The sequence below is a fragment of the Dipodomys merriami genome, unplaced genomic scaffold (assembly GCF_024711535.1).
Source record: "Dipodomys merriami isolate MVZ:Mamm:240054 unplaced genomic scaffold, mDipMer1.0.p SCAF_19, whole genome shotgun sequence".
Classification (NCBI taxonomy): domain Eukaryota; kingdom Metazoa; phylum Chordata; class Mammalia; order Rodentia; family Heteromyidae; genus Dipodomys; species Dipodomys merriami.
Window position 1 is genome coordinate 25,555,045 of NW_027203270.1, and position 27,960 is coordinate 25,583,004.

The window sequence follows — 27,960 nt, forward strand, 5'->3', positions numbered from 1 at the left end:
ACCTCAGCATCTGCAGGAGACCACACCTCTGCATCTGCAGGAGACCACACCTCTGCATCTGCAGGAGAGCACACCTCAGCATCTGCAAGAGAGCACACCTCAGCATCTGCAGGAGAGCACACCTCTGCATCTGCAGGAGACCTCAACACTGCATCTGCAAGAGACCACACCTCAGCATCTGCAGGAGACCACACCTCTGCATCTGCAGGAGACCTCAACACTGCATCTGCAAGAGACCACACCTCAGCATCTGCAGGAGACCTCAACATTGCATCTGAAAGAGACCACACCTCAGCATCTGCAGGAGACCACACCTCAGCATCTGCAGGAGACCACACCTCTGCATCTGCAGGAGACCACACCTCTGCATCTGCAGGAGACCTCAACACTGCATATACAGGAGACCACACCTCAGCATATGCAGGAGACCACACCTCTGCATCTGCAGGAGACCACACCTCTGCATCTGCAGGAGAGCATACCTCAGCATCTGCAAGAGAGCACACCTCAGCATCTGCAGGAGAGCACACCTCTGCATCTGCAGGAGACCTCAACACTGCATCTGCAAGAGACCACACCTCAGCATCTGCAGGAGACCACACCTCTGCATCTGCAGGAGACCACACCTCTGCATCTGCAGGAGACCACACCTCAAAGTCTGCAGGAGACCACAACTCGGCATATACAGGAGACCTCACCTCAGCATCTGCAGGAGACCTCAACTCTGCATATACAGGAGACCTCACCTCAGCATCTGCAGGCGAGCACACCTCTGCATCTGCAGGAGAGCACACCTCAGCATCTGCAGGAGAGCACACCTCTGCATCTGCAGGTGACCCTACCTCGGTTTCTGCAGGATACACCAACTCAACCTCTGCAGGAGATTCCCACTCACCATCTTCAGGAGACCCAAATAAAAAATCGCAGGGAGACTCCAACTCAGCCTGTACAGGAGGTCCCAACTCAGCCTCTGCAGAACACCCCAACTCAGTCACAGCAGGATACCACAACTCAGCCCCTACACGAGACGCCAAATAAACCTCTGTGGAAGACTGTAACTCAGCCTAAGCAGAAGACCGGAAGCATGCCTTGGCTGAAGACCCCAACTCAGCTGTGGCAGAAGGCCTCAACTCAGCCTCTGCCTAAGCCCTCAAATTGGCCTAATACAATGAAAACTCAGCCTACACGTAGGCCACAGTTAGAGGCTGTGGCTAAACCTCCAACAACAGGATATCACCCAGTGTCACAATTTATAGAGACTACTACTACTACTACTACTACTCCAAAGCACAGTGAAGTGACACTTGGACATCCATACAGGTTGCAAACTCAGGTTTCAACCTTGACTCAAGGCACAGTTAAACCATTGACTCAATTTCCAACAACCACCATCACAGAAAATGCTTTAGCTGTGCAAACAGAGCAGAATGCCCCTTCAAGCATCAACTTATGTGATCTCTGTCACTGCCAAAACCAGACACTGTCATGTGTGGATCTCAGCCCAGGGCAGAGGCTCCGCCACGTTCCTGTGCCAGATATGGACCCCAAGAAGCAACTTTTCACTGTCTTGCAAGTATCCCCCTACCTCCTTTGTGCTGGGCATTCTGCCTGACATTCTTTTTCTAAATTTCTTCGTCCTCTCTCCAATCCAGTATTGAGTAATGTTGACTTTTACTGTTTTCTTAATTTTTTAGATTGGTTGTGGGGCTTGAACTCAGGGCCTGGCCACTGTCTCTGAGCTTTTCAGCTCAAGGCAAACCCTCTACTACTTGAGCCACAGTGTCACTTCCATTTTCTGATGGTTTATTGGAGATACGAGTCTCAGCTGGCTTTAAACCAAGATCCTCAGAGTAGTTAGGATTGGAGGCATGTGCCTCCTGGCTTTCTTTTCTTATTTTTTAGGTTGGTTGAGCGGATTGAACTCAGGACACCTGGGTACTGTCTCTAAGCTCTTTTGCTCAAGACTAGCATTTTACAAGGTCAAGCAACAGCATCACTTCCAGTTTTCTAGTGGTTAGTGGAGATAAGAATCTCGTGTACTTTTGCCCAGCTGGCTTCAAACTGAGAGCCTCACATTTCAGCCTCCTAAGGACTAGGATTACAGGCATGAGCCACCCATGCCTGGCTGGCTTTTAAACTTTTCACTTCTTCATTTTCCTTGTTCTCATCTTCCTATTGTATCCATTTGCCAAGCTTTTATTTGAGGCTGCCCTTTGTCTGCTTCCAAGAAGATTCCGAGTCACAGAAGTTCTGATGCAAATGCAAAATTGTAGCATTCTCTAAAAAGAACAACAGAGAAAAATCACTGACTGACAAAATGTTCGCATGAGTGTACCAAACAGGACTCTATACTTTCTGTCCTGAATGAATGAACCTGACAGTGATAGAAACAGAGTAGTCAAAAAGGAAAACCAGTTCATGAGAAAGGAGTTCAGTTTGGTCTTGCAGTTGAATGGAAAAGTCTACTAGGCAGATGAGCAGACTTAAATCTTCTCTACTTCACTACCAGACTAAGCATATATGAACTGAGCAGGAGAGTTATAGCAAAGACTAAGGATTGATTAAGGTATCTCAGTAGCTTCTAGTAAACATGTGCTTTTGCCAAGCAATGGTGGCTCACACCTGTAATTCACTACTGAACAAGTTCAGATCTGAGGATTATGATTCAAAGCCAGTCCCAGTTGGAAGGGTTGTGAGGCTCTTATTTCAAATTAACTACCAACAAGCCAGAAGTGATAGAATACTATCCTTAAGCAAGAAAAGCTTAGAGACAGGACCCAGACCCTAAGTCAAAGGCCAAACAGAATCAGAAAAAAATATTTTTCAATCAGTATTAGCCTTAGTTTTTCTTTTCTATTTTCTGTTTTGGTTGACAATGGGGAGTGAACTCAGGGCCGGGCCCTATCCCTGAGCTCTTTGCTCAAGGCTAGTGCTCTAATACTTGGAGCCAAAGAGCCACTTCTGGTTTTCTGGTGGCTAATTGGAGATAAGAATCTTTTTTTTTTTTTTTTTGTCGGTCGTGGGGCTTGAACTCTGGGCCTGGGCGCTGTCCCTCAGCTCTTCAGCTCAAGGTGAGCGCTCTACCACTTGAGCTACAGCACCACTTCCGGTTTTCTGGTGGTTTATTGGAGATAGGAGTCTCATGGTCTTTCTTGCCCGGGCTGGCTTTGAACCGCGATCCTCAGATCTCAGCCTCCTGAGTAGCTAGGATTACAGGCGTGAGCCACCAGCGCCCAGCTGGAGATAAGAATCTTGCAGGGTTTCCTTCCCAGGCTGGCATTGAATGGTAATCCTCAGGTCTCAGTCCGCTGGGTAGCTAGGATTACAGGCATGAGCCTCCAGCATCTGCTCACATGTGTTTTCATATGTACATTCCAGCTTCCAAAAAAAATAACAGAAACCAGTTTTGCAGTACACATGCTTAATACACACACTGTAGAGAGAGGGGGGAGAGGAAGTAAGAGAGGGAGAGAGAGGGAGGGAGGGACGGAGTGATAAAGAGAGAAGAGAGAAGGGAGAGTGAGAGGAGAGTTCAATGCCAGTCTTGTTTTTACCAGCTCTTGTCTCAAAAACCAAGGGCTGATGACCAAGCTTAGTAACAGAGACTTGTATACACAAGATTCTGTGTTCAATCCCTAGTGCGTGCCTGTGTGCATGGGCATGCACACACACATACACAATTTATAGATATATAGAGAATAAAATCTAAAAGCATACAGTTCTTCCCTATCCTGTTTATTACTCCATCTTACATGCCATACTTCCAATAACATTAAACCTCTTACCATTTTCACACACATCCTTCTTTCTGATGTCTGTCTTTGGCATTTTTTTTTCCTGATGAGGTAATAAAACTTAACTCTTGTCTCAATGAATCATGTTTTTCCCTGTATGAAACATGTCTCTGAGCTCTTCCCCCATCAACATAGTAACTCCTCTAATTTCTATTATTCCTTACCTTTCCAAGATATACTTCCTTCTAAGGCTTCATCCTTCTTAATGGCATTTAAGCACAGCTTTGGTACTACCTGACAGAGAGGTTTTTATTCCTGTTTTCCAACAATATACATCTGTCCCTTCTTCTGTCACCATTTTCTTATTGATTTAGAAGTCAGTTTAAACACAAATGATTCAGGAAAATTACATCCAGGGTAATTGGAACTAGACATGCACGAGATTGATTGGACAGACAGGAAATTAAGAGCTTCTGTTGAGGAGCCTCTTCTTTCCTGCCAGTGGACCCACTTTTTTTCTTTGGTGTACAAACTGTGGGAAACTCATAGCTTCAGAAAGTAGAAATATTTGGGGTTTTTCCCTGTATTTGATTATGCCTCATGAGGTTGCAATGACTTTTTCTTCCTCTAATCTTTTCCTATTTATTCCTCGATATAAACTGTTTCTCCATAGAAATTTCAAAGGAAATGAAATTTCTTATATTGAAGAAAATATATGGGCATCATACCGTTGGACTGAGAAACTGTGAGTATATTCTCTTCAAACATGAATATGACACTACTGTAAGACCCTCCTTGGTCCAGAATCTTGAAGGGAGTACCTTTGAGAAAAGCCATTCCCCTTCCATATATATCCTAATCAACCTCTCCTGACTGAAATTCTGCAAGTATTTGAACATCAAGCTTATGGGTACTCGGGGTATTGTTAAGGGGCAGAGTGCTTGTCTTGCATGCAGGATGAGGCCTTTCAACTATCAATGCAAAGTAAAGTTTCATGGACCCACTTTGAACTAAGTATGTGGCAAGTTGAAATCATTCTCTATTATACAAGGGACGGACGCTTAGATTCTTATAGGATAAAACTGATGTTAATAACAGAATGAAAACTATACTTGAAACAAGAGTATAGTAGAAAGATGTTTTCCCAGGCAATTGTGCACTATTTTCCTATATTTGCATATGTATTTACTGTACTTTTTACATATAGTAGAATAGGTTTGTGGTATCATTTTCTTACTGGGTTTTTACATTTTATACTAATGGTAACATACTGCAAGTTGATTTTTACATTTCATAACATATGCTATTAATCTTAACATAGAGGATTATCCTATTTCTTTAAGTGTTTGCAAAACATTCCATAGTTTGGATGCCTTGTGCTGTATTTCCTATTTCCCATAATATTTAGAGAATTCCCAGTTAGCTTGTTGCATTCAAGGCTACAGTGAACAACCCCATACCTACTTCTTTGTGAATCTAGACAAATCATTCAGCAGAATAATCTAGAAGTAGGATTTTATTATGAACACTATGATATACATGAAATGTCAATTGGCCTCAAAAAAGGTGTGCCACCATACACTCTAGGCAACAGAAAATGACAGCCTTTCTTTTGCCATAATGTATCTCTCTATTCAATATATTTCCCAATTCTTCCAGAATTCTCAGTGAAAATCGCCTCACTGAATTACATAAGGATTCATTTGAAGGACTCCTATCTCTTGAATATTTGTAAGTTACTAAGTTTATTTGTACTTATGTATAAATTATTCAGATTATTGAAATCCCTTCCAGCAATCAATTCTGCAGCTAGGTAAGAATGTGTCTATCTCACCTCATCTCTAGCAATAAGTACTTACTATTCATTATGAGATTAATTATACAGATAACATATAGACAGGGAAAAACTGTCCTTACTGAGAAAAATGGTACTAAGACCTCAACAATTCCTGATACTCATAAAAATGTTTTCTTAAAAATACACAGTCTGGGGCTGGGCATGTGGCTTAGTGTCAGAGTGCTTGCCTAGCATGCATGAAGCCCTCAGACCTCAGGGCTCAATTCCTCAGTACCACATAAACAGAAAAAGCTGGAAGTGGTGCTACGGTTCAAGTGGTAATGCTAGCCGTGAGCAAAAGATCAGGGACAGTGCCCAAGTGCCCAAGTCCTGAGTTCAAGCCCCAGGACTGGCAAAAAGAAAAAAGAAAAAGTACAGCCTGGCCAGGCACAGATGATTCATGCATCTAGTTCTAGCTACTCAGGAGGCTGAGATCTGTGGATCCCAATTTCAAGCCAACTGGGGCAAAAAAGTCCAGTAGACGGGGCTGAAAAGGTAGCTCAGTGGTAGAGCGCTTGCCTTGCATGCCTGAGGCCCTGGGTTCAATTCCTCAGCACCACATAAGCAAAAAGAAAAAAAGCCGAAAGTGGCACTGTGACTCAAGTGGTAGAGCGCTAGTGTTGCGCTGAAGAGCTGAGGGACAGTGCCCAGGCCCAGAGTTCAGGCCCCATGACCGGACACACACACACACACAAAAAGTCCAGTAGACTCTTATTAACCACCAGAAAACTAGAAGTGGTACTGTGGTTCAAGTGGTAGAGCACTAGCCTTGAGAAAATTTATCTCAGGGACAGCAGCAGGCACTGGATTCAGCCCCAGCACCAGTGCACGGGCACTTGGGTGCACGCATGCATCTCTTCTTCCAGGACAAAATCAGAAGGGAAAGTGCAACTCTAGTGGTAGAGCAAGGGACAGCATCCAAGGCCTAAGTTCAAACCTCAGCACTGACACCAAAAACATATATATATGTTTCGCCTCATTTTTATGCTTTGTCCATGGGGTCCAAAGATCCATTCTCATTAAGCTTATGAATGTTTCCATTAATCAGGCTCCTACCGTAATGAGCTATTTTCAAGTTAATTTGTTTAAAAATAGAAGAGAGTATCAAGTGATTTGCATAACACAAAAAATATTCTTTGAATTATCAACCCTGCTAGGTTCTAAGGTGATGACTAGTTTTTGTCATTGTTGTTGTTTGTTTTTCCCCAGTCCTGGGGCTTGAACTCAGTGCCTGGGCACTGTCTCCTCTGAGCTTCTTTTGCTCAAGGCTAGCACTCTACCACTTGAGCCACAGTACCACTTGTGGCTTTTTCTGTTTGTGTGGTACTGAGGAATGGAACCCAGGGCTTCATGCATGCTAGGCAAGGACTATCACTAAGCCACATTCCCAGCATATGATGCCTAGTTTTCTACTGACTCTTTGTGGCCTTTCTGCCACCTGGGCTCTCAAACTCCAAACATGGTTGGAAGGAAACAAATGAGAAAACTCTCCATGAAATCATCCCTTTGCTTCTCCTACCATGAAATGCATTGCAAGCTATTTATATCACACTACCCTATATATCATCATTCACCAATAAAAAAGGAGATAAATTGGCTGTGTCTAGATTGGAGCAAACAAAGATGAGTAAGGCAGGGATCTACCCTCTAAGAAGTCATGGGCTTAAAAGGTCAAGCAACAGTGCAGCAGAAGTGCAGAAAAGGTGTATTGCCAGCAAAGAGCTCAATGTGGACGTATGGTTCTAGTCATAGGGCATGAGCTTCTAAGAGAAAAAGCCTAGCAACAGTGCAAGGCCCTGTGTTCAAGCCCTAGTACAGCCCTATAGGCTATACATATAACAGATATGCAATGACTATCTTACACATTGTATATAAATATACGTTATATATAAATATATAGAACCTTACAGTATATATTATATACAGAGCTTACAACCTTGAGCTTAATTTGATGAGAATACAAAATATTACCTGTTCGTTGTTCTGCTCTCTTGAAAGATTATCCAAAATCCATCAGTATCTATAATTACATGTTTCATTGATCAGATGATCATGATGAATAGGTGTAACTGTTAGGTGTGCCCAGACTTACTTGATAAAGAAAGTTAAAATCCAAAGCTTTATAATTTAGAAATAATTGTTATGTGTTCAAGATTATATGTGTTAAAGTCTACTATTTAATCATCCTCAATAGATATCTAATAGATTCTGAGTATAATATTTTCCTCTTTCTTTTTCTAGAGATTTGTCCTGCAATAAAATACAGTCAATTGAAAGACGGACATTTGAATCATTGCCTTTCCTAAAGTTCGTGTAAGTTGCAAATAGAACTTCATTATCTCAGGCTGGGAATGTGGCTCAGTGCTAGAGTGCTTGCCTAGCATGCATGAATCCTGGGGTTCGATTCCTCAGTACCACATGAACAGTAAAAGCAGAAGTGGTGCAGTGGCTCATGTGGTAGAGTGCTCAAGGGACAGTGCTCAGGCCCTGAGTCCAAGCTCCAAGGCTCGACCTCTCACACCCCAAAGAAGTCATTACTTCACATCTATCAGCTCCTTTTGAAATAGAATTAAATTTTGCTAGTGAAAAGTTACTATATGTATATATATATATATAAATGAAATTCTTTTAGACTAGCAAAGATGAGTGTGAGAATCATTATAGGTCAGACAGAATCATTACAAAGCAGTTGTTCTCAGCCAATGAATGGCCTGTACCCAGAAGTCATTTAGCCACTGTGGATATGCTATGTGCATGTAGTGGGCAGACATGTCTAGAGGGATGCTGATGTCCTGGTTGCATCCTACAATGGACGGGACAAGGCTCCACAGCAAAGAACTGTGCAGCCCAAAATGAGCGGACATACAAAAACCTGTTGTCCATCAATGAGGGTCCCTTGACACTGCATGTGTAAATATGAAAGCAGAAATCACAAGCCAGGATGGTCCACAGGAAGATTTCTTTAAAGCACAGGGAAGTAACAGAATTGTTTCATTATATGTAAATTAGACTCAGTGTGAGCTGATAAAGTTCTGAAAAAGATGTCTTTTTTCCTTCTTTTTTGGCTTATGGTTTTTATTGTTTGTTTTTTAGAAATCTCGGTTGCAATTTAATCACAGAAGTGAGCTTTGGAACATTCCAGGCATGGCATGGGTTGCCGTTTTTACACCAGATGTAAGTGGTATAGATGATAAACATGTTCAATAAAACCTATTTACATTTTGAAAACCTAATATCCTTAAGAGTGAGCTGGGTGTAATGACTATGTGAACTCTCAGATGTATGTCTTTAGGATACATTCATTTTTTAGAAGTATTTTCATTGTTACTATTAAGTAGTTATACTAAGGGGGTTGCAGTTCCATGTCAGGTTATGGGGACAGGGCTTCTTGACAATGTCACCCCTTCCTTCATTCTCCCCCAATTTCCTGCTCCAATCCCCACCCACAAGTTACATAGTTTACTTTTCACATTGTGCACATTGAATACAATGATGGCATTTGCTCACCTTTCCTCCATCAATTCCTGTACTTCTCCCCCGGCCCCCACAAAAAGCAAAAGAATACTTGTTTGCGTTTCACTTCTAGTATTTTTGATGAGCAGTACTTTAGTTGGGCAGAGGAGTTATGCTACCCTCTTTTAGTCAGTCCTGTACGTGTTATCATGCCTAGTTGTATTTTAGATCTAGCTTCCACATATGAGAGAAAACTTGTGTGCTTTGTCTCCCTGAGCCTGGCTTACTTCACTTAACACAATTTTGATTTAGGTTCATCCATTTCCCCGCAAATGACACAATCTGATTCTTTCTAATGGATGAGTAAGATCTCATTGTATATCGTTACCACATTGTCTTGAATCCAGCTCATCGGTTGAAGGGCATCTGTGCTGTTTCCATAACTTGGCTACTGTGAATAGTACAAGTGTCTTTACCATATGCTGACTTCTGATATTCTGGGTAGATACCCAAAAGTGATATCATTTTTTTTCTTCAAATGAGGGAACAAAGGCTACGAGACTCATATGACTAGTCACACAAGCACCAGGTTCTGTGCCCTTACTTCAGATCTTTGGCCAGGAAAACAGAAAACATCAAGCATGTAACCTTGAAATTAGCTCTGTCATGGGAGCCAATGGCTGCTCTGATCAATGTGAGGTTAACATTCGTTGCTTCTCCACTGCAGAGTGACTGCCTAACTGCTCACATGTCAGTGAGGCAGAGCTGCAAAGAACAACACTGATCACCAAGTCTTCCTGGAAGTAAAAGGGTGGCTGACTTCTCAGTGTCAGTTTCTTCTCAGGGTGACACAGGGCACTTCTCTCAGTCAGTCAAAATGTTATTTTTCAAGTATGTACCTCTGAAATTGTCAATTACCTTGGGCAATAGGAACCTCTGAGGTATAGAAAAAGCTATACATTCAAAAAGAAAATACATTGCTCTAGACTGATTCTATGCATTTTCTTTCCTGACTACTTTCAACAAAAAATATGGGTTTTTATTTCCTTTCAGTTAAAATGGTGTGCTGTTTGCCAGATGTGGTGACATACAGCTGTAATCCAGCACTCAAGAGGTATAGGCAGGGGACCTATAGTCCCAGGTCACTCTGGGCTACATGTCAAAATTCTACCTCAAAAAGAAAAAGACTGTGTGGTTCAAAATGTTCCAAAGGAAATTATGACTCAAGGTGAAATTCTCCTCTAAACTTGTCGCTGTGAAAGGCTACTTGTGGATCCGGAAATTCAGGTTTCTAGAAGGTGTTTGGTGTTGGTGGAGGATTGAGATGTGGCTGGAATCTAAGATTTGGTTGCCTGTGCTGGCTTGAATCTCAATCCTCAGATATCAGCCTGAGTAGCTAGGACTACAGGTGTGAGCCACCAGTGTCTGCTTTGAATGACTTATTTTAAGCCATCTTTTTAGCCAGAAGCTGATAGCACATACCTTGTAATCCTAGCTACTCGGGAGGCTAAGACCTAAGGATTACAGTTCAAAGCCAGCCAGGGCAAGAAAGTCCATGAGACATGAGACCCTCACCTCCAGTTAACCACCAGAAAATTGGAAGTGGAACTATGGCTGATAGTGCTGGAGCAAAAGATCCCAGGCCCTGAGTTTAAGCCCAAAGAGACACACACACACAGAGACACAGACACAGACACAGACACAGACACAGACACAGACACAGACACAGACACAGACACACACACACACACACACACACACACACACACACACACACACACACACACACACACACACACACACAAAACGTCCTTTAATCACTTCATTGGTTCTCACAGTGCTCACTCCATGATTTTATTTTATTTTATTTTTTCGGTCCGGTCGTGGGTCCTGAACTCTGGGTCTGGGCACTGTCCCTCAGCTCTTCAGCTCAAGGCTAGCACTCTACCACTTGTGCCACAGTGCCACTTCTAGCTTTTTTCTTTTTGCTTATGTGGTGCTGAGGAATTGAACCCAGGCCTCATGCATGCAAGGCAAGCGCTCTACCACTGAGCAACCTTCCCAGCCCTCACTCCATGATTTTAGAAGCTGTTGTTTACAAAGTAGAGAATCTATCCCTCATTGAGTTAAAGCACTTTCCCATGCTAGCTGGTCATGAGCACCAAGTGACAATAAGAGAAGAAAAAAAAGAGAAAAAAGCAGGCCTTACCCATATTGAATTATTTACCCCACAACTGAGAGTTTCTGTCATGCTACATTTTGAGGGCAAATTAAGCTGCTGTTTCTGAAATATCCTATTGCTTTCTCCCAGTTCAGTAGCATCACTTTTCTATTAATAACTGTAGGTATGCAGGATGTGTTTGGGTTTGAATTAGAGTCCTGGCTTGGTCTCCATTATCCAAAGCCTTTTCTAGATGTTTCTATACCCTTTCTCTTCTCTAAACTCTTTTCTAGAATTCTGGGCAGTTTCCAAAGGAAAGTAAAGGCAATGATTTTTTTAAATCTACAAGTGTCGACCAAAGAAATGAATATATACTTTTTCTGGAGACTGATACATATAGAAAATGTTGATAATTTTAATTCCATTGCATTTTTCAGAGTTCTCAATCATAATCCTCTAACAACTGTTGAAGATTCCTATCTTTTTAAATTGCCTGCATTAAAGTATCTGTAAGTATTTCAAAAATCTTACAAATCTTGAGATCATTTCTGTTATTCTTGATTAGTTTCTTCAAAGGTTAAATAGTTTTCAGTGAGCCTAAGAAAGTCATTTTTATTTTCTTTTCTGGTGCTGATTCTAGGGCTTGAACTCAGGGCTGTCCCAGAGCTGTTTTTGCTCAAGGCTATCACTCTACAATGTGACCCGCAGCTCCACTTCCAGATGTTTTTTGTTATTGTTATTATTTTGTAGTTTAGTGAAGATAGTAGTCTCACACAATTTCCTGCCCAGGCTGGCTTCCAACCCTGATTCTCAGATCTCAGCTTCTAAGTAACTCAGATTATAGGCATGGGCCACCAGCACTCAGCTTGAGAGTCATACTTTTAGTTAATAGGGAATTGAATGAAATGCTCTTGGTAAAGGAAAGAACTAAGAAAGTATTTATAAAGGACAGAACAGTCCGAAGGATGAACACTTGTAGCACCCTCACTTTTCCCAGAAGGCAAAGAGGAATAATTGGTACATTGTTTTATGAAAAGAAACAAAAGTAAAGGGATAGTGAATGTATTTTGAGATTGCCTAACATAATGGTAAGAAAAAAAAAGATAATTGATTCTAAAACACAGCAAGATCCTTAATTTGATGATGTAAAAAAGAATAACCTAAGTCTTTTCAATGAGAAAGAACACTGTCAATTATTTTCAGTGACACTCGAGCTGACTCATGCTCTTCAAGGATTTTTTTTCTTACTTTGAAGTATTTTACCTGTGAGTGAAAACTGATCAGTGTCCATATTGTTCATTGCAAAGATACACAGTATGCATCAATACACTGCTGGTCAGTGAGTTAATGTATGAACACCTCAAGTTCTCCTGCATGCTTTTTCTTCTAGAAAGCTACTACTTACCAAAAAGAAACTTCAGCAATACAGGAAAAACTATTTTTCCAATAAATTTACGAAAACCTAAGATTCCCAATGAAATCAAGATTACCTTCCCACTACCACCACCTCAATATAATCACATGCTTATTGGAACACTAATATTCACACCGTAAGAATACAGTTACTTTCAACAATGAGGGTGATTCTTTCAAAACAAACTTTAGTGTGGTAAATGTAACATGGATTTCTGTAGTAAGTGTGTGCAGTAGGCAGCTAATACTGGATTTAATATTATTTTAAATGTGTTTTCTTAGCAGTAAATGTAAGTCTACACATTCACATGATTATGCACAATATGTTATAACAAACTAGCTTCAAAAAAACAAAAGATTCAACATCTTAATAAAAATTCTAATCAGAATAAAATGTGACTCTAAAACAGTCAAAACAATAGCACATTTAGAATCTCCCAACCAAAACCAGTATCACCACTGAAATGAATAATTTCCAATAGGTTCATATTTTAATTCACATTTAAAAAATATGTTCCACAGCGTTGTGAACCGTGAGGGATCTTTTTTTTTTTTTTTTAAAGAATGTATATTCTGTTGTTTTTAAGTAAATTTTTATTTTTTTTTTTGGTGGGGGGGACCGATCGTGGGGCCTGAACTCTGGGCCTGGGCGCTGTCCCTCAGCTCTTCAGCTCAAGGCTAGCACTTTACCACTTGAGCCACAGTAACACTTCCGGCTTTTTTTCTTATGTGGTGATGAGGAATCGAACCCAGGGCCTCGAGCATGCAAGGCAAGTGCTCTAGCACTGAGCCAACTTCCCAGCCCCATGAGGGATCTTTTTTTTTTTTGGTCGGCGGTGGGGCTTGAACTCTGGGCCTGGGCGCTGTCCCTCAGCTCTTCAGCTCAAGGCTAGCGCTCTACCACTTGAGCTACAGCGCCACTTCCAGTTTTCTGGTGGTTTATTGGAGATAGGAGTCTCATGGTCTCTCCTGCCCCGGCTGGCTTTGAACCGCGATCCTCAGATCTCAGCCTCCTGAGTAGCTAGGATTACAAGCGTGAGCCACCAGCGCCCGGCCATGAGGGATCTTTTTTAAGAACACTTTTTTTTTTTAACTTCTTTATTGAGATTAAGTGATTACATAAATTTCACAGTATTGTGGGATAATGATACTTAGCTAAAGTCAGAAACACATTTTAACCTTCACAATGCAAATTGTCATCATCATGGTCTATAAAGCTTATTAAAGCTAAGGTACAACTATTTCATTCCAAATCAGGTTGATATGTACATTTTTTTCTCTTGCTTAGTGTAAGCTGTTCTCTCTTTCTCTATTATTCCCTCCCTCCCATCTCTGCCCTTGAGTTGCTTAGTTCACTTTCTTCAATGCGGGGCGGGGGTGAGGCGTGGAAGGAGGGCTGCTGTATTTTTTCACCCATTTCCCTCTGATTCTGTGCCCTCCTCCTAGCTTCCCTCAGATGTGCACATGTATATATCATATGTGGGGTCCAGAACACAGAGTCATCTAAAAATGATGGGACAGATTAAGAAGAGGTCCTTTGTGTCTTGAGTCCTGTTTACTTTTTCATATCTGATTGTGTTTTGAATTTAACATCTGCATATTAGGGAGACTCTCCAATCTTGTCTTATCATGATTGTTCTATTCCATCCATCTCCCTGCGAATGCCATTATTTTGTTCTTTCTAATGGCTGTGTGATATTCCTTTGTATATAGGTACCACAATTTATCTGTAGTGGGACATCTGCTTTGTAAGAACACAATCTTTGAGTTGGGGTTTATCATGAATGTCTGGCTTTCTCCTTCAGAGATATGGGATCAACACAAGTGCAACTTATGACAGTAGAGAATATCCTCATGTTGACCCTTTCGTTGGAAAAACTGTAAGTTAACTGTTTTTAGATTTGTATCACTTTTTCAGGTTTGTTTTATTACTTTCTGAGTTCTGGTTATTGCAGTGACATTTTCATGCACTTAACTTTACACTTTTTTAAGTATACAGTTTGATGAGTTTGCATAGCTGTAACCACTACCACATTCCCATCACCCACAAAAGGCCATCAGGCCCTTTGCAGTCAATCCACTCCTCCTCCTCCTCCCCCTGGAAACCTCCAATCTTACTTCTGGCCCTACAGGTCTATCTTTTCTAGAGCATCCTATAAATGAATCATAGAATGTATAGCCTTTTGGGTTTGGCTTCTGTCACATCACAAAACCCTTAGCTTGTTCCACTGGCAGTGGATGCATCTGTAATTGCTCCATGTCTCCCTCAATCCTCCTATTTCCATTTTCCTCTGCCAAAACTGTACAACCAAGTGACTCAGAAATCCCTAAAGTCAGACTACTGTATTCTCTAATCTGAGTTTCTTGGGCTCACTCCCCAATTCTACCTTGTTAGATATGCTCTTTGCTCTAGGCATCAATATAAACTGATACTCTATAGTCTAAGCTATTTACCAGAGGACCCTAAATCCTTTGTTTTCAGAAATGGCTTTTGAGAATGAAGTTGTTGTCAACTGTTAAATCCTGAGCTCAAACTCTTCCTCTCTGTTCACCTCTGAGAGTAGTCTGTGACCTGGGCCCAGACTGGGTGTCCCAGCCTTCTCAAATCCTTAACTTCCAGGCTCATCTTTGTGATCTCTTTGCCAGTAGTCAGTGTAAAGTGACCGCTCAGCAATCAAGGCTCTCTACCAGCAGAAGCTAGAGCATATATTTTCTGAAATGGCCCTTTAGCAATGAAGTTGCTCTCCCTGGGCAGAAGGCCAATTCTTCCTTCTCTATGGCTATGTGTTGTGGCTGCCAGCCTAGTGGACACTGGCTAGGGATCACAGAACACATTGATAACTTATGGGTTTCTCCTTTTCCAAGCCTGGCTGCAGGCTGTTTGAACATAGCTAATATAATCTAACTGGTCCCAAGTAAGAAGCCAACCCACAAGATGGAGTGTTGTCAGTGTTCCCAGATATGGGGAGCAAAAGACTCTTGTCTAATACTGTCCTGTCATGTCATGATTATTGCTGATAGTCACAAAATGATTTCTTTTCATGCCAGTCCTGGGGCTTGAACTCAGGGCCTGGGTACTGTGCCTGAGCTTTTGTACTCATGACTAGTGCTCTAGCTCTACCATTTGAACCACAGCTCCTGGTGTTTTGGTACTTAATTGGAAACAAGAGTGTCATGAACTTTCCTGCCCAGCATGACTTCCAACCATGAGTTTCAGGTCTCAGTCTTCAGAGTAGCTAGGATTATAGGGGTGAGCTACTGGTGCCCAGCTAATTTTCTAATTGTATCATTCCTCCTCATTGACCACCTTGCATTACTACATTACAGGAGAGCTCCCTATCTTTTTACGTATTTAAGTATCACAATGGAATAGTGGATTCTTCACATTATTTGTACCCTATTATTTTTTTCCAGTTTTTTATTGTTATTGTAGAATTGATACACAAAGGGTACAGTTACATGAATCAGGAATGAGTCATGAGTACAATTCTTTTTGAGCATGTCTGTAGTTCAGTCACTCTCTCCAGGCCTATTATCAATTGTTTGTATATGCACTGCAAGGACCAAAGCTAGTCTCTCAAATGTGGCAGGCAAGCACTGTATTATTGAGCTACATACCTAGCTTTCTTTATTCTGTGTGTGTGTGTGTGTGTGTGTGTGTGTGTGTTGACATGTGTATGAGTCCCAATCCTGGGTCTTTAAACTCACTAGAGAGGCACAAGTCTAGAGCTTTTTAAAATTTTTTCTCAAGGCTGGTGCTCTACTACTTGAGCCATAGCTCCACTTCTACATTTTTTAGTGTGTAGAGATGAGAGTCTTATAGACTTTCCTATCCAGACTGGCTTCGAACCTTGATGCTGAGATCTCAGCCTCCTAAGTAGCTTGGATTATAGGTATGAGCCACAAGCCTCCTGCCTTTTCACTCTTGTATATGCTCAGATTGTCTCTAGCCAATATGATCCTTTCTTTTCTGGGTTTTTTTTTTTGGGGGGGGGGTTTGGTTGTGGGACTTTAACTCTGGGCCATGGCACTGTCCCTCAGCTCTTCAGCTCAAGGCTAGCACTCTAGCACTTGAGCCACAGTGCTACTTCTGGCTTCTTTTTTTTCTGCTTATGTGGTGCTAAGGAATCGAACTCAGGGCCTGGAGCATGCCAGGCAAGCGCTCTACCACTGAGCCACCTTCCTAGCCCTGATCCTTTCCTTTCTAAGCAGATAATATGGAGTATCTAAGCTGTTTTGATGCCGTGTGTAATTTCTAATATTTACCACTTGGAACAGAAATTGAGGCAGTTGCCGGGTACCAGGGCTCATGTCTATAATTCTATCTTCTCACGAGGACAAGATCTGAGGCTCTCTTAGTTCAAGGCCAACCCAGACAGGAGAGTCTTTGAGACTCTTATCTCCAATTAACCACCAGGAAACCGGAAACGGCATTGCTGCTCTAAATAGTAGAGCACTAGCATTGAGCTGAAGCACTCAGGGACACCTCTGAGGCCCAGAGTTCAAGGCCTATAACCAAGGCAAGAAAGAAAGAAAGAAGAAAGAAAGGGAAGAAAGGGAAAAGGAAGAAAGGAAGGAAGGAAGGAAAGAAGGAAGGAAAGAAGGAAAGAAGAAATGAAGGAAGAGAGAAACAGAAGGGAAAAAAATTGAGGCAGGGAATTGTGAGTTTGGGAGCTTTGCAAACTCTTCTTAGAAGTCTTCTTCCTTCTTTTGCACTCACCACCCAGAGGCCTTTGAAGTGATAGGAAATGCTTCTGAGATAAACTACAAATCTAGGCCTCTTGGTTCTAATCTATTACCTCAGTTTGAGTCAGAACCACATCACTCCTATGCTTAACCTTCTACTGCGCCCCTCAATCTTCCTTCCTGTTCCTTTTCAAACATTAAAGAGCAGAAGTTTACCAAAGGGTTCCTCTTCAACTGTTCAGGCCATGTTCCTCAACAGCTCTTTTCTGAACAAGTGAAAAGAGTTATTGGGTGAGCAAATGCAGCAGTTGTACACATTAGCCATTATGTTGGAAATGAACTATACCACCAGTGGGTAGAGGCAGAGGGAAAAACTGGAAGAGAGTGAGGAAAGGGTCGATACTGCCCAATAAGAATGTACTCATTTCTGACTAATGTAATTGTAATGGAAGGACATGCCTCTCCCCTCATGGTCCAATCATTTTATGTATCTGAAGATGGAATATGAAGGATTGACCTCAACCCTATTGTTCCAGGCACAATCAGACACAGGCAAAACCCCTGGTATGCACAGACCTGCTTGATGTGCAGGGAGGGCAATCCACCTAAGCTCAGCTGTAAACATTCCATTGTGGGCCCACCCGAAAAGCACCCAACTCCCTAGTCCTAATGGATTTTTCATTAACCTCTGACTCCTTGCTCAGGCCCCTACAAACGTGATGTCAATTTACCCCCTCACACAACCTCCAATCCCACAAGAAGGTCTGTGACCATCGCTGACAATAAACAGTCCTCGCCTGTTGGCGACTGAGTCCAGCCTATGCCTTATCCCTTCTCCTCCATTTCCTAACAGTAACCTCTCTATACACCATTTTATCATAACAATATAGAAGCCTAAATGCAAAAGTTACATTAACTATAAACATAAAAAATAAAAAAAGAAAAGAAAGCTCAAACCAAGAAGGGGATCAATGGAGTTAATGGCGTTTCATTGGCTCTTCTACCACACCCTAACCCCTTCTCCATTAACTTAATTCTCAACATTTCCATTTATAGGGTCTTGCCTCACAATATGGCCAGCTGCCTCTGCCAATTTAAAAACAATATTGAGGTTATCTGCAAGACAGTCAAGCTACATTGTGACAGTGACTTGCTGACAAACAACACACACTGCCGTGAGTCTGTTTGCATTTTTACTTCTCCCTGGTGATGATTTGTAAATTAATAATTGCTTTCTTTTTATTCATTTATCCAGAGCTAATCTCTCTACATTTCTGAACTGTTCTCTTGATGAAAGTCCTGTTTTCAGGAGTTATTGTATAATTCAATCATGTAATTGCCCATATGCATAAGAACCAAGAGAAGGGAATGCAAGAAGGAGATTATCAAGGGCCACGTTGCATGTACTGTGGTCTCTGCTTGGTACTCTGCCTTCCAATAATAATTTTATTCAGATGGTGCAAAGTAGACTGTAAGATTCTTTGTCTCAAGTATTCTTTATCTCTGTGACAAGTGCAGCTAGGTTCTGCTTTGTTTTCTTAAACAGTAGAAGTGATGTTGTCTTATTTGGAGCCTGTGAATTTCCAATTTTCTACCCACCAGTTGTTACCTAGCTTTCATAACCAATCAAAGGCCTCTTCCAGGTCTAGACTGTCCAACTCTGAACTTGCTTCAATCTCAAGCTTTCCTACCCACAGAATATCCCTTTGTTTTGAAGCATTTTTCCCTGTACATTACTAGATTTAACTTTGTGACTTCCAAAACATGACAGATTTGAATATAGGTTTCCACTAGTGATGTAGGGCAAAAAGTATGTAATAACACTCTGCTACCATGTTGCTTAGTTATCAAAACAATTTTTCATTAATACCATTATTTCCTTCTCTATCAGTGATAGGCAAGCAAGGATTTTTTCATCTTTTATAGCTGAGGGAAATTAGTTCAGAGAAGTCAAGTACTATAGCCTCATGTCCAAGTCTTGAACCCTCGAATCTGGACTTACCAGAAGCCAAAGTTCCTCTTTGCCACCATCTAACCTCCTTCTGTGACCAACCTTGCTACCAAGAAAAGAACTTTAATTCTCCTAGGCAGTGGATGAAACACTAATAAGTGTTCATGTTCTCTGATTCTTTGGATGCTTCCCAAGTAATACTGGACAGTTTGAAGTAAAAAGGAGCTTTTTCAGCTCCATGCTGTAATTTATGCCAATAACCACAGCTACTCAGAAGGGAGAGATAAGGGAGATCATGGTTCCAAGTAAGCCTGGGAAAACATTTGGCAAGACTCCATCTCAACCAGTAAGACAACTGTGGTGGTATATGTCCCTGATCCTAAGAGGAAAGCTATAAACAGGAGAATTGATGTTAAGAGACCAGCTTGAGCAAATAAAACCAGAAAACCCTAACCAAACAGTACCTAAAGCAAAAAGGAACAGGTGTGGGACTCCAGTGGCTGAATGACTCCCAAACTAGCAAGCACAAAGTCATGAGTTCAAATCCCAGTAACGCACAACAAAAATGTAGGATTTTCTTTTGCATGTTTTAGAACACCAAGTCATATTTATGCAGAATTGCTATTACTCTATTGATTTCTTACTGATTGTGCATTAACATACAACCAGGATAACTGAAAATTGCTTAACATACCCCAACCCCATGTCCAAATTGTAGCGTCTACTATTAGGGAAGCAGGACATATAGAATCAGAGCTCAAGTGAAAGTACTGGGAAGGTAGGTGGGAAAGAAGTCCAGTTGAGGACCTGTTGTTAAAAGGAGATGGACCTCTGGGTTAGCCTCTGCCCTGGCTATCCTGAGGACCATCCTTTGTCATGGTTTCTGGTGTGGTAGAGTTCCTATATTTCACACAAATTAGGTCCTCAGGTATTCCAAGTAGGTAATTACTTTGTTCAGGCTTGTCTTTTTCTGTTTGCTGTTGCCATTTCATGGGCTTAAGTTTGGGCTTATTTTTCCCCTCTATTGACACTCAAATCTTTGCTGACCCCTAATGTATTCCCTGGGGCTGTGAGGTGGGGGAGTGCTAAGAAGCTATCAGTCTTCCCCTATCAACGCAGTCCCTTCCTTTCTGACAGTTGAAGAAGCATCCATAGAGAACCCAGAAGGAACATTCATGAAGGTGTTAAAATCCCGGAAGAAGAATACCAGCACCGAACTCATGATTGAACCAGAAAGAGAATATTCCAACAAAAATCACATTACCTTCTCAGGACTCACAAATGAACAGCCAGAAATTACTGAGGGGAGTGATCTTTTTACTGCACTAAGATACATATTGGCCTATTTCACACAGGGAAATATAGGAAATATACAGTCTACAGAATTACCATTCATTAAACTTCTTCTCTCAAATGTGCAAAATGGAGATACCTCCATCAATACAGCCAATACAGGGATTCCCTCAATTATATATTATAATGTTAAAAAGAAAGAGGAAGCATCAATACAACCTCAACATTTAGGTCCTAAACTTAAACGGCAAATCTTTCCCAAAAAAGTGCCAAGTGTTGAACCACAGGAAGGCATCTGGAGAGAAATGGAGAGTGCAGAGGAAAGACTGCTGGGGCTCAATGGAGTCCTCAAGGAGCCAAAAGGCAAACAGAAAAGACACTTCAAGGAAGTGAGTAAACAAAGCTCCTGGATGAGACAGACTGCCCAGAACCTTAGGGAGAGTACTCGTAAAAAAAGGCTTAGGACACCTCCAACAAGTGAGCTGGAGCTGCTTCATGGGGCTCAGGAGCCCAAGAAAATTGCGGGAAACTCCTTGCCCACAAAGCCCTCATTCATAAAGAAACTTAAGGCAGTAGCCGCTTCTTTCCGGAAACAAGACTCAGGGGGAAAGGCCTCCTTATCCACCGTTGTAAAACCCCTACGTGAGGACGCAAATAAAGACAAAGACTTAGCTGACAGCATGTTTATTTTAGAAGAAGCAAATTCTAGAGTTAAAAGCATGGAGGCTTCTAATCCAGTCATCTATTCCCAGAAAACATACCATTCTCATGTGGACCCCAGAATACCCAGGGCCAAAATGAGTCAAAAGTTCAGAAAGAAAACTTCTCGCTTTAGACGACTGCTTGTAAACAGACCTCCATTTTCTGCAGTAAGGAGCCTCATCCATTCCTCTTCAGGAGGGGACTTTTCATCATGGGGAGAGCTGAGTTCTAGGGAGAACTCTTTTTCAGAAGTCTATGCTCCTTCAAAGCCTTCTGTAGAGAGCACTCCTATAAGACACCAGATTGTAGCAAATGCTGTGGTAGGAAATACTCCTGCACAAAACGACCCTGTGCCAGAAGGAATTCAGGAAAATCTTGCTGCTCCAGGACCCACTGTGACTGAATCCAAGCTAATGCTGCCAATAGAAAGCAAGGATGAGGCACAATGGGAACACCTCAACATAGGCCCTGATTCACCTGTGAAGGCTCCAATCACCCATGCCCAATTTCCATCCTTTGGCGATCATTTTGAATTGCAGTTAAACCAGCAGCTGAGGCCCCTCATTCCTAATAATGATGTGAGAAGACTCCTGTCTCATGTTATCCGGACCTTAAAAATTGACTGCTCTGAGACTGATGTGCAAATGGCCTGTTCCAAACTAATCTCCAAAACGGGCCTGCTGATGAAGCTTCTCGGTGAACAGCAAGAAGCCAAGATGTCAAGAGCTGAGTGGGATATGGACCAATGGAAAACAGATAACTACATCAATGAAGCTCCAGGTGAACAGAAGGAACCAATTGAGGTGAGGCAAGCCCTGATTTCCCCCATCCTTTAGATACACCTTGAAGGAGGAAGACCTGGGCTTTAGTCCATTCCAAAGTCATGTGACCAGGAAAGTGCTCCCTACTCTTCTCCTTTATAAGAGTGGACCCAACACACAGAATAAGTATAGAGAAATTGCAAAATAGTAAGACATAGAATACATTAATTTTTCCATTTGGTTTTTGTTTTTCCTAGTTAACACAAGAAGTTCCGGGATATGGCTATAACAACAAAATCATCTTGGCAATATCTGTGACTATAGTAGTAATGATTTTGATTATAATTTTCTGTCTCATTGAGGTAAGAACCACCATTCATACACATTTCCAGATTATATCTTGTTTCTGTAGTAGTAATGATTTTAATTTTCTGTCTCATTAAGGTAAGGACCACCATTCATGCACGTTTCCAGATTATATCTTGTTTTCTGTAGCCAAAGCCGTTTCCCACTCTCCAGATGGGAATTCTTTAACAGTGCATAGTGATTTCCCTATGGAACAGTCTTGATCATTTTCAGTCCTGTGGTAACAAGGTGTGACTGCTCCTACAATAAGTAGTGAGGTCTCTTGTTAGTAAGAGTTGAATTTGATGCCAACTAGTTGGGGACCACCCTAGGATCAGTGTGCAAAGGCCATTAGTAATTGATCACTGGCCATTGAACAGGCAGGCCAACTGAATCTCCTAGTGCCTCATTGTTTATCTAGAAATTTCTTCTTTTTGGCGGGGGGGGGGGGGTCCAGTCATGGGGCCTGAACTCTGGGCCTGGGCGCTGTCCCTCAGCTCTACAGCTCAAGGCTAGCGCTCTACCACTTGAGCCACAGCGCCACTTCTGGCTTTTTTCTTTTTGCTTATGTGGTGCTGAGGAATCGAACCCAGGGCCTCAGGCATGCAAGGCAAGCGCTCTACCACTGAGCCACCTTCCTAGCCCTATCTAGAAATTTCTTATAAACTCCTGTATTGCCTTTAATTTTTATGTATAGTCCAATGTTTTCTTTATATTTATATATTTTCATTATTTTCTCTGCTTACTTAGATAAGCTCCGTGAGTAGAGGGGAAAATGCAGTGTTTCCTTTGCCATTGAAAGTCATGATCAAAGATGGAGATGAGACATTGTGCTAAGGATCGGTGTTTGAATGTTACACCAGCTGACCTTGTACTCTACTCCTGAGCTATACTTCTAGCCTACAAAATTTGAAATGTCACCTTTCAATATTCTAATTCATGGGAGAAAATAAACAAAGTGATAAAGCTACCAAGCTTTTTTTAGGAGAGGGAGTGTTAAGTGAGAAATGATTCCTATTTCTCACCTAAAGAAGTATATATTTTCAGTAAACGTAAAAAGAGAGGACGAGAGAGAAATTATAAAAGCATTAGGAGACAATGTACACTCTGTACACAATCAAAAGAGAGCTTTCTCTGCCTGATCCCTTAAGCAGAAACTTTTGGTACATGTGGGGATACTAATTGTAGATTGTCTAATCTAACCCTTATAAAAGACCTGGGAGGAAGATCTCATCCATTCTCTTCCACAGTTGGAGGAGATCAATTTCAGGTCCCAGTGGCAAAACCAACGATAGAAACACAAATTCCCCTGATGATAAAGTCTGCAGTCCTTATTAGCTCTGTTCTGTTTTGCCTCCTTAGAGAAAATAATACCAGGAAATACTTCAAACATCAAAACACTATGTAAACCATCACAAACAATTGAAAAGACTAACATAGTTAATGTAAAAGAGAATTTGTCAAAATAAGAAAGAGACAACAATCCAGTGGAGGGGCCAGGACTCAGAAGAGCATGTGCATTTTTCTAGTTTCCAATACAACCTATGGCAGACCCCCCACCCTTGCATTTTAGTTTATGGTATGTGCTCTGGATGAAGCGGTCTTTGTTACCTCATGGAATAAAGACGGTTGTAATACTTTCCTAAGCTTGTGTTACTATTTATAGCTTTACTCCATATGGAATTTGTTCATGTTTTGGTATGGTTGAGATAGAGATTTTTTTTCACCTTACATGAATATGGAGTTGTCATAAAACAGTTCATATTAAATGGTTCATTCATTTTTTACAGGCCTAAAATACCATATTGAGCTCTTCCCTTGATCTAACTGTCTTTCCTGCACCAACCGTGCCAGCTATTAATTAATAACTGTTAGTCCTAGTAGCTTCATAATGCTTCTTTTGTGTAAAGTTTGTCTGGGAATGTGGCTTAGTGGTAGACTGCTGGCTTAGCATGCATGAAGCCCTTGGTTTGATTCCCCAGTACCACATAAACAGAAAAAGTCAGAAGTGGCACTATGGCTCAAGTGGTAGAGTGCTAGCCTTGAGCCAAAAAAGCCCTGGAACAGTGCTCAGGCCCTCCGTTCACAACCCCAGGACTGGCAAATAAATAAGTAAATATTTCAAAGGTAAGACAATCAATCTTCTGCTCTTACATCTTCTTTTCCAAATACCAGATCACTCTTCTTTCATACTTTCTCTTCCAAAAGAGAACCTGTTAGAAGTTGTGGGGATTTTGTGTGTAGGGGGGGGTCAGTCCTGGGGCTTGAACTCTAGGCCTGGGTGCTGTCCCTGAGCTCTTCAGCTCAAGGCTAGCACTCTACTACTTAAGCCATAGTGCTACTTCCGGTTTTCTGGTGTTTAATTGGAGAAAAAGTCTCATGGACTTTCCTGCCCAGTCTGGCTTTGAAATGTGATCCTCAGATCTCAGCCTCCTGAGCAACTAGGATTATAAGTATGAGCCACTGGCATCTGGCACTCTGCTAAATGTTTTTTTATGTTAATGGAGTTTGAACTTAGAGCTTTAGATTTGCTAGGCATCCCCCTACTACTTCATCCATGCCCCCAGTCTTTTTGATTATGCTTTTCAGCTAGAATCTGTCCTAGGGCCACAGTCCTCTGATTTCTACCTCACAAATAAGTTTTTGGGTTTTTTCTTTTTGTCAGCTGTGGGGCTTGCACTCATGTCTTGGGTGCCATCCTTGAGCTCTCTTGCTCAACATTAGCATTCTACCACTTTGAGATGCAGCTCTACTGGTGGTTAATTTTCTGCCCAGGCTGGCTTTGAATCATGGTGCTCAGATCCCAACCTCCCAAGTAGCTAGGATTATACATGTAAGACACGGTGCCTGGCTCTGTTAGGCATTTCACATACAAAGAAAATTAGTTTAGTTCCTTCCTTTCCAACATTTATGCTCCATTTATGTCTTTTTACATTCGTTGGGACCTCTTCAATAGATGTGCCTCATTTATGATAGTAATACTTGTAATAAAGACAGTAATCTTGTCTTTGATTTGATAACAATAGTGTTGTTTTGGTCTTCAGTAAAGATTGTGATCAGTGAAGGGCATTTTCTTTACTGTGTTAGGAGATACCATGGAGATTTTTCTGTTGGATATTATCTAAAATACTGAATAGCATATGTTGTTCTAGCTTTAGACAAGACCCTCAGCCAAGTACTGTGGCAGAGAACACAATCTATTATAGGATAAAATTCTTTTTTTTTTTTTTGGTCCAGTCATGGGGCCTGAACTCTGGGCCTGGGTGCTGTCCCTCAGCTCTTCAGCTCAAGGCTAGCACTCTACCACTTGAGCCACAGCGCCACTTCTGGCTTTTTTCTTTTTGCTCATGTGGTGCTGAGGAGTCGAACTCAGGGCCTCAGGCATACAACTTAAGCGCTCTACCACTGACCCACCTTCCCAGCCCTAGGATAAAATTCTTGGAGTCAAAGATACCTCCTGGGCAGAGAAGAGATAAATTAAGGAAGGAACAAGTACTAATACTGGTGGAAAATCATGATTGTGTTTTCTTCCCAAACAGATTTATTCCCACAGAGCAGCAGCAGCAGAAAGTAGAGAGTCCTCAAGGTAAATGGGAGTCTGTAAATCTTCCAGTGAAGATCTGAGAACTGTAGGGGCCCTAGAACTCATCTGTTTCTATCCCCTAGCCTTACAGTGGGGAGGGGCACTACCCAAGGTAGAGAGAACTCTTCCTTCCCAGAGGTCTTACCTGGCTCCAGCAAAAGAAGTTCCTCAGCAGAGGCAGAGGTAGCCAGTACTGGCATGGATAGTTCTCTGTCACCCTCAGTGAATGAGGGTGGGAGACTGAGAGGTTTCAGCTGTGTCTGCTCCTGCTAGTAGTAGACCTCCAGAGACAGTGTAAGAAATCCGTGGGGTGTTGGGGTATAGGTCTGGTGGAAGGGGGGATGTAGGGGTCCTTCCTGTCAGTGATGAGAAAACTCCTCATCCTGCTGGGTACCTTTTCATCCCCACTCTCCTCCATATCTTTTAGGTAAGAGAGACCTCAGATGCTAATTTATCATTGCTTTTGTAATAAAGAAAGGAGAAGAGAAAGGGGAAATGTCTTGCAGCAGGGTCACACTGCTCAGGAGGTTTAGGAGAAAAGGGTTCTTTTCCCTTATTACATGGGTACACATTTAACCAGGACACACATGTAATGCAGACATCCACAGTCTCAAGAACCACAAACTGATTTTTCCTGTTCTGCTTGCATTCAGAAATGATAACTTGCCTTTAAGTGCTAGTCATGTCCTTTAAATTGATTTCATAAATCATTCATCATGACAGCCTTTCAGAGATGAAAATGTCTAAACTACACAACTTGTGCTTGCTATGATTCAGCTTATGTAGAAAACAGTTAAAACAGCTAAGAGAACAGAGGTATCTCTCCTTCTCCCCAACAACTGACACATGGGAGACTTAGTCCAAAGAGGACTGAAGTGAAAGGCTCTAGAGAGATCAAATGCTTCTGCGCAGAATGGTTGAGCAGTTGTTTCTGTGCAGCGTAAGTGGGGCTGACAATCCACCTATGCTGCAGGCCAAGGTCTCCCTAGAAGCATTGTAGACTTTTGGGACAGACCTGGGGAGCTCTTGCAACTTCTGCATGCATGCATGGAATTGTTTTCAAGCCCCAGGTTAGGATAGCCTTTGCTCATTGTGATTATGAACCAAAGTATGGGGGTTTCTGTCAGTAAGATCTGATATGTACACTGTGAGAGATATGGAAAATGGCAGGAGTCATTCTTTGCTTCCTCTTCCCCCCAAGGAACTTTTTTGGATTTCTGCGAAGGAAATGCTCATCAGAAACTACAAATCAGGCAAGTTAAGGAATTAGTTCTGTGGCCGGAAAAGGGAAGCGAATGTAGAATTAATATTTCTCCTTGTCTTTCCTAGGAGGGCTTCTCCTTATGGCAACCAGTATGGCTGAGGGATATGTACAGACCTCTCAGTGCCACACGCAAGAAAAACATGGCCAACAAGCTACATGACAGGGACTCTTCCGAGGAGGAAGAGAGTTTGCTTAAGAAGAGAAAAGGGTAAATGGTTGGGGGCAATTCAACATTCCTAGCTAACAGGGGGAGACAAGGAAAAGTCTAGTTGCTTCCTTCAAAACTGAAAGCCTGGCATTGTTCCTTTCACAGAGATCCCAGTGACATCATCATAGAAATTCCACCATCATCATCACCACCACCACCAGCCTCATCACCACCTCCTCCTCCTCCTCCTCCTCCTCCTCCTCCACCTGCTGAAAGTGAGACCACCGGCGATCCTGGGTGTTGCGGTGCTATGCGTGCCTCATAAGTCTGAGACTTTTACACTTGGACTCTCGCATTGTTTATTCCACACCTAATTTCTAACATATGCTAACATTTTGGCATACTGTTTCCTCAGATTAAATTGTATACAATTCATAACCATTTCCATGGGTGGTACTTACATATATGTGTGCAGATAACAGGGCCACAGGCAGGAGCGGCAGGACTGTGGCTAGGGCTGTGTCATGGCAGTCATGCTTGCAGAAGGTATAGGTGGCTTCCAAAGAGGACATCCTGCCTGCATTCTCTCAGTGTAATCGGCTTCTGGGGAACAAGAGAATATATCCTCA

The 27,960-nt window shown here is 41.9% G+C and overlaps 1 protein-coding gene and 1 long non-coding RNA gene across 3 annotated transcripts in view; one reads left to right on the forward strand and one right to left on the reverse strand.

Annotated features, from left to right (window-relative positions):
• Nucleotides 1-27,807, forward strand: LOC138830956 (leucine-rich repeat-containing protein 37A2-like). 2 transcript variants are annotated; one of them, XM_070027945.1, is made up of 14 exons: nt 1-1,569; nt 4,408-4,479; nt 5,394-5,465; nt 7,813-7,884; nt 8,665-8,745; nt 11,623-11,694; nt 14,404-14,478; nt 18,341-18,459; nt 20,373-22,033; nt 22,249-22,353; nt 25,876-25,922; nt 27,121-27,172; nt 27,249-27,391; nt 27,497-27,806. In XM_070027945.1, exons 1-14 carry the CDS (start codon nt 419-421, stop codon nt 27,654-27,656), a joined length of 3,882 nt encoding a protein of 1,293 aa, XP_069884046.1. In that variant the 5' UTR covers nt 1-418; the 3' UTR covers nt 27,657-27,806. The 2 variants fall into 2 exon arrangements, with proteins under 2 accessions (XP_069884046.1, XP_069884047.1); XM_070027946.1 differs by lacking the exon at nt 11,623-11,694 and having other exon boundaries at nt 27,497-27,807.
• LOC138830963 (uncharacterized) overlaps nt 1,473-27,960 on the reverse strand; it is a 43,078-nt gene continuing 16,590 nt past the window's right edge. Inside the window, exons 5-6 of the long non-coding RNA XR_011373092.1 lie at nt 27,793-27,934; nt 1,473-2,279 (exon numbers count right to left, since the gene is read on the reverse strand). This is a non-coding gene — a long non-coding RNA (uncharacterized lncRNA). The remainder of the gene's footprint in view (nt 2,280-27,792; nt 27,935-27,960) is intronic.